Source organism: Osmerus eperlanus, unplaced genomic scaffold (genome assembly GCF_963692335.1).
Source record: "Osmerus eperlanus unplaced genomic scaffold, fOsmEpe2.1 SCAFFOLD_316, whole genome shotgun sequence".
NCBI lineage: Eukaryota > Metazoa > Chordata > Actinopteri > Osmeriformes > Osmeridae > Osmerus > Osmerus eperlanus.
The window spans coordinates 250-12,500 of NW_026911071.1; the positions used below are offsets into that span (position 1 = coordinate 250).

The 12,251-nt window shown below is 50.1% G+C and overlaps 2 protein-coding genes across 2 annotated transcripts in view; one reads left to right on the forward strand and one right to left on the reverse strand.

The window, feature by feature from the left end:
• Positions 1-1,693: 1,693 nt before the first annotated feature.
• Positions 1,694-4,712, forward strand: LOC134015563 (ceramide kinase-like protein). The gene is made up of 5 exons (XM_062455110.1): positions 1,694-1,723; positions 1,919-2,040; positions 2,543-2,639; positions 4,115-4,314; positions 4,536-4,712. Exons 1-5 carry the CDS (start codon positions 1,694-1,696, stop codon positions 4,615-4,617), a joined length of 531 nt encoding a protein of 176 aa, XP_062311094.1. The 3' UTR covers positions 4,618-4,712.
• A 1,938-nt stretch (positions 4,713-6,650) lies between these two features.
• Positions 6,651-12,251, reverse strand: part of LOC134015564 (integrin alpha-4-like) — a 17,832-nt gene continuing 12,231 nt past the window's right edge. Inside the window, 11 exon segments of the mRNA XM_062455111.1 lie at positions 6,651-6,972; positions 7,228-7,347; positions 7,690-7,788; positions 7,918-8,043; positions 8,128-8,253; positions 9,366-9,473; positions 9,729-9,816; positions 9,918-10,007; positions 11,295-11,371; positions 11,505-11,603; positions 11,825-11,975. Of these exon segments, the coding sequence (XP_062311095.1) occupies positions 6,880-6,972; positions 7,228-7,347; positions 7,690-7,788; positions 7,918-8,043; positions 8,128-8,253; positions 9,366-9,473; positions 9,729-9,816; positions 9,918-10,007; positions 11,295-11,371; positions 11,505-11,603; positions 11,825-11,975 (1,177 nt within the window). The 3' untranslated portion in view covers positions 6,651-6,879.

Genomic DNA, 12,251 nt, shown 5'->3' on the forward strand with positions numbered 1-12,251 from the left:
TTGTGTGTGTGTGTGTGCTTCCCTATGTGTGGGGTGTGCCCATGTGTGTATGCTTGCCTATGTGTGTCTATGCTTGCCTTTGTGTGTGTGTACGTGTGCATACTTTTGCTCGTGTGCATGTGTGTGTGTTTGTATGCTTGCCCTATGTGTGTGTGCTTACCTGTGTGTGTTTGTATATGTGTGCATACATGTATGTGAATGTGTGTGTCTGTCTGTATGTGTGCTTGCACCTGTGTGTGTGTGTGTGTGTTCCAGGCCACCACCAGGAGGTAGATGTGTGTAGTTTCATCTCTCTGGGCCGCCTGCTGCGTTTCGGTTTCTCCTCCATGTTTGGGTTTGGTGGTGCGCACGCTGGCGCTAGCAGAGCGACACCGCTGGATGCCTCCTGGGCAGAGACGAGAGTTCGCTGTCATCAAAACTCTGGCCAACCTCAAGTACGACACACACACACAATCACACACACGTGCACAAAGCGGAGTCCCAGTGGGGAAGTTTGGCGGTGGGAGAGTTGTCTCTGTCTGTGAACAGTCTGACTGATCACACATCAATCTGTCTGTTTGGAGGAAAAACCTTTTTTCTCTCCTCCGCTCACATCCTTCCATCCACATTTCTCTGTCCTTATCTCTCTCATCTCTGCGTTCCTTCATCCCTCCCTCCCCTCTCTCTCCATCCCTCTCCCTCTCTCTCCCTTAATCTCTCTCTCTCGCTCTCTCCCTCCCTCCCTCCCTCCCTCCCTCCCTCTCCCTCTCTCTCCCTTAATCTCTCTCTCTCTCTGTCTCCCTCCCTCCCTCCCTCCCTCTCTCTCTCTCTCTCTCTCTCTCTCTCTCTCTCTCTCTCTCTCTCTTTCTCTCTCTCTCTCTCTCTCTCTCTCTCTCTCTCTCTCTCTCTCTCTCTCTCTCTCTCTCTCCCTCCCTCCTTTCCTCTCTCTATTTCTCTCCCTCTCTTCATCGCTCTCTCTCTCTCCATATATCTCTCTCCATATCTCTCTCTCTCTCTCCATATCTCTCTGTCTCCATATCTCTCTCTCTCTCCATATCTCTCTCCATATCTCTCTCCATATCTCTCTCTCTTTTTTCTCTCTCTCTCTCTCTCTCTCTCTCTCTCTCTCTCTCTCTCTCTCTCTCTCTCTCTCTCTCTCTCTCTCTCTCTCTCTCTCTCTCTCTCTCTCTCTCTCTCTCTCTCTCCATATCTCTCTCTCTCTTTCCATATCTCTCTCTCTCTCTCCATATCTCTCTCTCCATATCTCTCTCCATATCTCTCTCTCTCTCAGGCCTGAGGACTGTGAGTTGTTGTTCCTGCCGGTGAAGACAGTCCAGACTGGAGCTTCTCAGTAGGTCTTACAGTCAGGCCGAGAACACCACACACTACTACACACTACTAGTAAACACTAATACACACTTATACACACGCACACCAACACACACTCTAATACACACGACAACACACACTGTCCCGGACTAGAGCACTCCACCCATCTCTGCCGAGCCAGGCTGTAGAATGAGCCCCTCCACATGTTGGAACGTCATCTTAGAAACAGCACCGGTGCGTTTCATCCAGCACGGGACGGCAATCCAAACCTCTCGATATCAAACACAGACCAGAGGACGCGTGTGTCTGCCGGGGGAACTGGGGCGGGCTGGGGAACCTGTGAAGCTGGCAAGCTGTTCACATGATCTTGTGTTCTCCTGCAGGGATGACTCAGCGACAGATGGGGAAGATACAGGTGAGTGTTCTGGTGTGTGTGTGTGTTTCACTTCGGCTCAGGGTGCCCGGCTCTCAATGTGTGTGTCTATGCGTGACGTGCGTGTAACCTTCCGTGTGTGTGTGTATAACGTGCGTGTGTCTGTGCGTGTGTGTGTGCCTGTGCATGCCTGTGCATGTGTGTGTGTGCATGCATGTGTGTGTCTGTGCTTGTGTGTGTGTGTGTGTAGAGGAGGAGGGGGAGTGGAAGACCCTCCAGGGTCTCTATCTCAACATCAGCATCATGGCGATACCCTGTCTCTGCTCCATGGCCCCGCGTGGACTGGCCCCGAACACCAGGTCAGCACACACACACTCACACACACACACACACACATGCTGATCAGAGTAAGGACAGTCGGTCACTGTGTCTCAGCCTTCTGCCCTGGCTGAGGCCCCACTGGCATTAGGGTTGGCAGCCACAAGGAAATCCTGTGTGTGTGTATGCGTGTGTGTGCGCGTGTGTGGGGGTGTGTTTGTGCGTGTGTGTGTGTGTGGGGGGGGGGGGTTATGTGTGTGTGTGTGGGGGGGGGGGGTTGTGTGTGTGTGTTTGCGTGCATGCGTGCGTTAATCCTGTGGGGGAGGAGATCAGTGGATCAGACTGCTGAGGTCATGGACATATAACTGGACTAATCAACATTTAATGACCATGATTAAGACGGGGGGAGGGGGGAAGTTGCCCAATCCCAGCGACACAATCCCTTTGAATACACACTGTTCCTCCACCATCTCCTGTCACTGCGATGTTCTGTCCTGTCTGCCGACCAATCACGTCTGCCCGTGCTCTCCCCGTCTCTGTCAGACTGGCCAATGGCAGCATGGCTTTGATCACAGCAGGAAACACTTCCAGGTCAGAGTTCGTCAAGCACCTGAAGAGGTACAACAGCGTGAGCAATCAGGTGAGCCCAGGCTTTCCTTTTCTCTGCCTATACCCAGGAAGTGGCAGAGATGGTTCACATCTTGTTTGTGTAGTCCGTTTACAAGCCATGTCAAAGATTCACAGATGCCCCTGGAATAGCACCTGAAAACTAACCTGACCCCCTCAAAAGAAGACAATAAAAAACTTCCTCCAAAAACTCTTAGAGAAAAACATGTAAGAAACCTTGCTAGGCGCAACTCACTCTCCTTCATCTATCCCCTCCTCCAAAGATGGTGGTCCATACAAGACAATAGACTGTAGAAGACAGTAGACTGTAGAAGAGGATCAGTGTGATTAGCATGTTGTCTCCCCAGATTAGCAGCTAGCCGCCTGATGTGGTTACGTCAGGCTAACTGTGCTGACCGACCAGGCCAGGCTAAAGCTGATTAGCCCAGTTTGTGACCAGCCGTGGCTAGGTGAGAAGCTAACCTACATTCTATATACAGCATGGAGAGAGAGCACAAGGGAACCTTCACCACTGCTGGTCCGCACACCACACATCATTCTGTGGACATGAAGGAGCCGGGAAGGGGAGAGAGAGAGAGATTGAGAGAGAGAGAGAGAGAGAGAGAGAGAGAGAGAGAGAGAGAGAGAGAGAGAGGGAGCTACTGGAATATTCCATCGCTAAGCCAACCGTCAGGTGGTATTAGAGCTCTGGTTCGTTTACCTCTCATCTGCCCTGCCTTGGCCCTGTTTGCCCGTCTCCGTGGCAACATTATGGGATGTCAGGAGGCCAACACCAAGACATTTGAGGTCAGAAGACATGAATAGCTAGGCCAGGCTAAGCTGGAATGAGTCAGAGTATTGAGGCCATGTTATTGTGTCCGCTGGTCTACCTACAGAGCGGGCTGTGGCTTGGCTGCAGGCATGGACACTACAGGCCGGGGGCTCAGGGACTTTCTCCTCCTCTTCCGGCTCCAGCTTTTTGTGCTTCATCACTGCCCCCTACTGGCCGGCCTGCTCCCGGACCGGCTGCTCTGTCCTGCAATGCTCTGTCTGTCTCTGCCCTGCTCCTCTCTGCTCTTTCCCTTCGCTCTGCTCTCTCTTTCTCTCACTCCTCACCCATCTCTATCTGCTTCTCTCTCTCTTTTTTGTCTCTCCTCCAAACTGAGACAGCCTCAAGACTCAGGCCCAGGTCAAAGTTAGCCTCACCCTATTGTACCTTCAAACCCAGAACCAAAGAAATGACCCACATCCAACATGACAGGAGGTCAGGATCCGACCCTCCTCTCTCTCTCTCTCTCTCTCTCTCTCTCTCTCTCTCTCTCTCTCTCTCTCTCTCTCTCTCTCTCTCTCTCTCTCTCTCTCTCTCTCTCTCTCTCTCTCTCTCTCTCTCTCTCTCTCTCTCTCTCTCTCTCTCTCTCTCTCTCTCTCCTCGGGTCTGTTAGCCAGCGCTGTGTGTGACTGTACCTGTCCACCAGCACTGGGTGGGACTCACAGCTCATTCCTCCACAGTTCAGCTTCTCGTTCGTCGAGACGCACTCCGTGCAAGCGGTCAGGCTCCGCCCCCGCTCCGCGGTCGGCTGGGCCGACGAGACGCTGGAGGAGAACGAGGAGTGTGACTCCAAGACCACGCCCATCATCTCGTCCGAGGGGACGTACCCCTGGAACATCGACGGAGACTTGCTAGACGTGCCAAACGAACTGCTGATCAGGTATGACCTCTGACCCCTAACCCTAACCTGACCCCTACACCCACATGGACTCTTAACAGTAAAGCTCATCCATAGGTGTGTCATGAAATGTTATGTATGTCTGTGTTTTTGTTTATCTGCGTGAGTGTGTGTGTTTATGTTTTTGTGCATACGTGTATGTGTGTGGATCTGCGTGTGTACGTGCAAACATGCATGTCTTTGTGTGTGTGTGTCCTCTCCAGGGTCCATCCACGGCTACTGACGCTGTATGGAGAGGAGGTGGAGGAGGCTGATGAATCACCGGTCAAATGTAGCTGTATCTGAGCCTGCCTCACATGTGTGGAGTATGTATCTGAGCCTGCCTCACATGTGGAGTATGTATCTGAGCCTGCCTCACATGTGGAGTATGTATCTGAGCCTGCCTCACATGTGTGGAGTATGTATCTGAGCGTGCCTCACATGTGGAGTATGTATCTGAGCCTGCCTCACATGTGGAGTATGTATCTGAGCCTGCCTCACATGTGGAGTATGTATCTGAGCCTGACTCACATGTGGAGTATGTATCTGAGCCTGCATCACATGTGGAGTATGTATCTGAGCCTGCCTCACATGTGTGGAGTATGTATCTGAGCGTGCCTCACATGTGGAGTATGTATCTGAGCCTGCCTCACGTGTGGAGTATGTATCTGAGCCTGCCTCACGTGTGGAGTATGTATCTGAGCCTGCCTCACATGTGGAGTATGTATCTGAGCGTGCCTCACATGTGGAGTATGTATCTGAGCCTGCCTCACATGTGGAGTATGTATCTGAGCCTGCCTCACATGTGGAGTATGTATCTGAGCCTGCCTCACATGTGTGGAGTATGTATCTGAGCGTGCCTCACATGTGGAGTATAGATGCTAAATATGGGCGGCTGGGCAGCTGGAACAAACTGGGAACTTGCTAGACCTTCTCTAACCTATCCTACTCTACCCTGATCTCACACTCTCTATCCTACACTATTCTGACCTACTCTATTCTACTTTACTCAGACCTATTCAAATAAAAATGTATTTGTATAGCCCTTTTTACACGCAAGCATGTCACAGAGGGCTTCACATACGCCCATAGAACTGCCCCTCAACCAACCTAAATCCTATTCTACTCGACTCTACTGTGACTCTACTGTGACTTACTCTGACTGCATATCTGCTAAAGCTTGACCTGAGATGCAGGTCTGGAAAAGTCTTCTCTCAGACATCAGCTGCCTGCTTTCAAACCGCTATCCTCCTAAACACACACATACCCCTCTCTCTCTCGCACACACACTGCCCTAGCAACAACCCCACACACCCCCACACACCTCCACACACCCCCACACACCTCCACACACCCCCACACACCTCCACACACATCTGGGCGTCTGTCTGTGGAGGGAGCCAGGTGTTGGACAGGCCCCCTGACTGTGGCATCTGCCCAGACAGCTGGCTAGTGAGGCTGAACACCCGGACCCAGGAACAGCCTCTGCTCTTCTAGAAGGTTCTAACCCTCCGACAAACCCCTGAAGAACACAACAATGAATGTCACACCACCGAAATCACTGGCATGACACCTTTTTTTAAATAGAAAAAAAGAGACTTTTATATAAAAGCAAAAAACATCATGATACATTCCAGTGCAGAATTACATAATTACATAAATTAAGACCAAAGGAAATGTGTTGACCGAAACGATTGTCAAAGTTGAAACTCCAAACCTATTTATGAATAAAAAAAAAAAACATTTTCATTTTAGAAGCTCCGGCATGTTCCTCCTTGCTTCTGTTCAGCCTGACTTCTTGGTCACTATGTTTGAATCCCTGAAAGCCAAGTGTGCAAGCAGACTGAACACACACACACACCAGCAGAAGCGTGTGTGTGCTTGTGTGTGTGTTGAGCGTGCAAAGAGTGTTTTATTAAGAGAAGTAAGAACTCAATGAACCTTGTTTTACAGAACAGTGATATGCTTGTTGTTTTTCAAACCTTTTCAGTTCTGTATTTGTGTGGCACCTTTCCCTGTTCCTTCAATATTCTATATTCATATATACACTACACACCTACAGACACATGTGTACGCACACACCCCTGGCCCCACAGTGCATGTCCATGTATGTCCTTGCCATGTAGAGAAGCATCAACAGTACATCAGTCCTTGAACAGCAGGCACAAGCGACATGGGAAGCCTCAATCTCCCCCCTCGGACACATCCCAGAACTCCACAACGGAATGTGACGGAGTGTTTAGAGAGAGAGAACGTTCTGGAAGGTCCAGACAACTCAGAACCTGGCTCAGTCCATCCCCGGCTCCAGTGGTCGAATGTCTGTCCGTCCATCTGTCCTGCCGACCTCATCGTCTGCTCTGGTCGCCGGGGCAGATGATGTCACGGGGCTCCAAGCCTGGGATTGGTCCAGCAGTAGATCGGCCCACTTGAGCACTCTTTCCATTTTGTAAAGCACCAGTAGTGGACGGCAACATGTTCCAACATGTCAACACACACACACACACACACACACACACACACACACATTCTTCCATCCTCTCATGATAACACACACTCAGGCATCCTTGGTTAGGACACACTCTCAGACTTGGGGACATAGTCCCAACTGTCTCTCCGGATCTCTTCCTCCATCTTCTTAAACTCCCTCTTGAAGAAGCCGGCCTGTGACACACACACACACCAACACCAGATCAAAAATCACTCGACATACCTTATGTACATACAAAATGTTCCATACAAATACTAAACTGGATGTGTCAGACGCTTCTGTAAAGAAGAATCTACGCCAGAGATTAGGCTGTACATGTGCATGCCAGCGTGTGTGTGAGTGAGTGCGTGTGTTCAGAGTGTGTTTATGTGTAGAGCGTGTAGAGTGAGTGTGTAGTGTGCGTGCATGTGTGCAGAGTGTGTGCGTACCTTCCAGAGGGCGAAGATGATGGCAGCCAGGATGAGCAGACCCAGGAGCAGACTGACCACTATGAGGAAGACCTCCACCGCTGCCTGGGGCTTCTGGTTGAAGACAGCCTCAAGATACACCTGGGCCACAGAGAGAGACAGGTCCTCTATGTGAGACAGGTCCTCTATATAAGACATGTACACTATGTAAGACAGGTCCTCTATGTAAGACAGGTCCACTATGTACAGTAACAAGACGGTTCTAGGTTCTAGACTGACCTGGGCTATGGGGCTCTACTGTAACAGGATGGTTCTAGGTTCTAGACTGATCTGGGCTATGGGGCTCTACAGTAACAGGACGGTTCTAGGTTCTAGACTGACCTGGGCTATGGGGCTCTACTGTAACAGGACGGTTCTATGTTCTAGACTGACCTGGGCTATGGGGCTCTACTGTAACAGGACGGTTCTATGTTCTAGACTGACCTGGGCTATGGGGCTCCTCTGCAGCAGGATGGTGTGGGGGTCTTCTCTGGGGGACTTGATCACACCAGAACTTTCTATCAGCATGATGCCATGACGACCCTAAGGGAGGAGAGATACACATAAACAACCAGCATGATACATTTCTGAGAGAGAGGGTGTGTGGTGTGTGTGTGTGGTGTGTGTGTGTGTGTGTGTGTGTGTGTGTGTGTGTGTGTGTGTGTGGGTTACCGGAGAGAGCTGCAGCACGGTGGGGTTTAGTTTGACCCCCAGCTGGATGGTCGCTTCCTTCCCTGGCTCCAGGTCTCCTAGGCGACAGACTAGGATCTCACAGAGGTCATCGCCATGGCCACAGAACTGGGGAGGGACAGGAAATAACATGGTGACTACCAACAGGAAAACAATCAAACGTAAGGGTGCTGGTGATGCACGTGTGTGTACCATTTTGCGTTTGGTTGTCTTGGAGAAGAAGAAGGTGATTTCCTGAATGAAGGAGGACCTGGGAACATCGCAGTCCCTCGGTACTCTCATGGTGGAGTTCTTCAAAACACACTCTCCATGGGATGTCTGGCAGACAACACACACACACACCCAGGTTCAAACATAAGCCAAATTATTGTATGACGCAAAAAACGAAACAAAGGAGTACACAATTGCACTGGTCACACACTGAACTTTGCCTGACCAACATGGCTCTACTGTACTTTGTGCACTAGTATGTAGGGCCACTTGGTATTGTGTGGGGTTGTCCTAGTGGGTGCTGGGTATTGTAGTTCTACCTGGTATTGTGTGAGGTTGTACTAGTGGGTGCTGGGTATTGTAGTTCTACCTGGTATTGTGTGGGGTTGTCCTAGTGGGTGCTGGGTATTGTAGTTCTACCTGGTATTGTGTGAGGTTGTACTAGTGGGTGCTGGGTATTGTAGTCCTACCTGGTATTGTGTGGGGTTCTCCTAGTGGGTGCTGGGTATTGTAGTTCTACCTGGTATTGTGTGGGGTTGTCCTAGTGGGTGCTGGGTATTGTAGTTCTACCTGGTATTGCGTGGGGTTGTACTAGTGGATGCTGGGTATTGTAGTTCTACCTGGTATTGCGTGGGGTTGTACTAGTGGTTGCTGGGTATTGTAGTCCTACCTGGTATTGTGTGGGATTGTACTAGTGGGTGCTGGGTATTGTAGTCCTACCTGGTATTGTGTGGGGTTGTCCTAGTGGGTGCTGGGTATTGTAGTCCTACCTGGTATTGTGTGGGATTGTACTAGTGGGTGCTGGGTATTGTAGTCCTACCTGGTATTGTGTGGGATTGTACTAGTGGGTGCTGGGTATTGTAGTTCTACCTGGTATTGTGTGGGGTTGTCCTAGTGGGTGCTGGGTATTGTAGTTCTACCTGGTATTGTGTGGGATTGTACTAGTGGGTGCTGGGTATTGTAGTTCTACCTGGTATTGTGTGTGGTTGTCCTAGTGGGTACTGGGTATTGTAGTTCTACCTGGTATTGTGTGAGGTTGTACTAGTGGGTGCTGGGTATTGTAGTCCTACCTGGTATTGTGTGGGGTTGTCCTAGTGGATGCTGGGTATTGTAGTTCTACCTGGTATTGTGTGGGGTTGTCCTAGTGGATGCTGGGTATTGTAGTTCTACCTGGTATTGTGTGGGGTTGTCCTAGTGGGTGCTGGGTATTGTAGTCCTACCTGGTGCTCTGCTATGTGCAGCAGTCTGTAGGGGTAAGGGGCCAGAGTCTTTGGGAGGTCCAGTTCCACCACGGTGTTCCGAGCCCTGCTGGGGCCAGTGTTCACCACCTACACACCCAAGAAGGGAACACAGCTGCAGGTCAGGTGACCAGGTCAGGTGACCTCAAAACATGGCTTCACTGACACCAGCCTGCCTGTGGTGCAAAAACTTGCTGCCATCGCTACATTCTCAACAGGGTTGGAAACACCCCAGTGGAGATTTTGTGTATTAAAAGGTACTTATAAAAAGGCACTTTAGGCTCTACTATCACCTAATGAGTAACTTTTAAGTACTTCTAGTGAGTAACCAGGGCTGTTTCCTACCTTGTAGGTGTAGTTGAAGCTCTCGGTGTAGCAGTCCACTGGTGTCGGCTCCTGGTCTCCAAATATAAAGGAGTTAGGAGACACAAACCTGGGAGGGAGAGAGAGCAGTGGTCACTGTCTATGACTGCTTAGGGTATCTTCTCTAACACAGACACGCACACACACTGACACACACACAGCTTTTCTTACCCGTGGATATTGAGGTCTACTCCATATCGCAGTGGCAGGACGAGGCTGGCAGTGTTGTCATGAAGAAGATCCTCACTCTCATAGTTGTCCCTGATGAACACACACACCACAGAGGAACACACATCACAGACCTGGAACATCACCATGGCCACTCTAGACACTAGAACATCACCATTGTAGAACCTACATCACCACTGTAGTACCTACAATATCACCGCTCTAGAACCCATATCACCACTCTGGAACCTAGAACATAACCAGTTTCAAATCTATACTATTCATACTCTAAACCAAAGGTCTTCAACCCTGGTCCTCAGGGCCCACTGACCTGTATGTTCTAGATGTTTCCCTGCTCCAAAACACCTGGTTCAAATGACCGGCTTGTTATCAAGCTCTGCAGAAGCCTGATAATGACCATTCATTTGAACCAGGTGTGTTGGAGCAGGGAAACATCTAGAACATACAGGTCAGTGGGCCCTGAGGACCAGGGTTGAAGACTACTGGTCCATACCATCACTAATCTGGAACATATAACATGACGAGTCCTGAAATCGCCTCAAGTTTCAAACATATTGTACAACCTAGACCCGGCCAGCTCTGGAACCCAAAGATGGATCCGCCTGCATTACGAGCAGGGAAATGGGGGACATGTATGACAGGAAGTCACAGGAGGGATTAAGGTGACATAATCAGGCCATTAAAAACATCTGGGTTCATGGCAGCGATCCAGCCCAGTCACTTCCAGGCAGACACATCATCTAACAGCATGAGAACAGCAGACCAGACCTAACCAGACCAAACCTAAACAGTGTCGACACACACCGGCATGCTGCACTGATATATGGACGGCCGTCATCTTCGCGGCTTCAATCCAGCTCCATGTTTAGGGAGGTATCTCTCTCTTTCTGGCTCATCCTCTCCCTTACTGTCTGGATTTGAGTTTTTCCAGAACTAAAAGCATGTTCTCAACAGATCAACATTCCTTAAACAGTAGAACCCAGCGGATCAAACACTCCTGCAAAAAGGAGGACAGGCCTTAAGTTTACATTAACCTGAGGAAACTACAGCTTCGCTCGCTGGCCGGAGACACTGTTGACCTGTTACCATGCCAACCGACCAAACACACACACACCCTATCCCCTCGATCTCACTGTGTTGACTGTGCTTTGCTGCTCTGCTGGGGCCTGCGTGCGTTGTGGTGACGTCAGCTGTTTGAGGCCTGCCCGTGGATCAAGTCACCTCTCTATCCACTCAGTGGTGACCTCAGGGGTCAACTAGGGGCCAGGGGTTATGGGTCAGGGTTAGGCAGGGTTTGGTTGGTTGAGGGGTTGAGGTGAGGGGAGGGGGAGAGGGAGGGTGAAAAGGGGGGGTCCTTACCCGGTGGTGTTGAGCTGGATGATGATGTCACCGGCATTGCTGCTTTGGTTGACGTCTAACAGGAAGCTAATGTTCACCTACAGCAAGCAGACGTTTCCAGATTAGACATACAAGTTGGTTATTGCATAGACATCATAGCCAGTGATTAGCTGGAGCAGTGATTGGATAAGGATTGCCTTGGCCAGTGATTGGCTGGGTGTGGTACGGTACCTTGGTCTGTGAGGCCAGGTAGAGGTTTCCCACACTGCAGTCCACTCCCACGCCTGTCCTGTTGTCTTCCACCAGGTCACAGCTCACTGAGGTCTCCTCCTGGTCACACACACACACACACACACATACATAATTACAGATAAAATCAGGGGTTTGGCATCAGTGTACGTGTAGTGTGTAGTGTGTATTGTGTGTTGTGTTTGTGTGTCTACGTGTGTATTTATGCGTGTGTGGATGACCAGGAGGAGACCTCGGTGAGCTGTGACCTGGTGTGTGTGAGTGGGGTGGAGTTGGGGGGAAATTGTGTGTGTGAGACTCACAGCATCAAGGACTTTAATGTAGTGCAGGTTGCTGGGGAAACGCAGGAGCATTCTGGGTAGGAAGACATCGTCTCCTGAGTTGACCAGAGTAGTGTTGAGCATAATAGTTTTCCCGTTGCCCAGCGCAAAGTACGGCAGGTTCTGGTGTTTTCTGCAGGAAAACATTTTTTTTTAAGTCATATTTTTTAACAAGAAGCCTCTATTGATGCTCCCTTCTCACAATGTCAAACACACACACCCACACACCCACACACACCCACACACCCACACACACACAGAAATACAGAGATCAGTGTTGATGTGTTCCTGTTTGCTTCACAGATCTATGCTCATGACACAAAGTAAAAGTACGTTCCTCTAATCACCTGTTGTTGGAACGTTCACATGGTAAACTGAAATACAGTATCTGCCTACCACATCCTTCCTC

Coding starts and splice junctions, on each gene's coding strand:
- LOC134015563 (XM_062455110.1), top strand. CDS start 1,694: ATGACTCAGCGACAGATGGGGAAGATACAG. Junction 2,640..4,114: donor ACAACAGCGTGAGCAATCAG/GTGAGCCCAGGC, acceptor ATTCCTCCACAG/TTCAGCTTCTCGTTCGTCGA. Junction 4,315..4,535: donor CCAAACGAACTGCTGATCAG/GTATGACCTCTG, acceptor TGTCCTCTCCAG/GGTCCATCCACGGCTACTGA.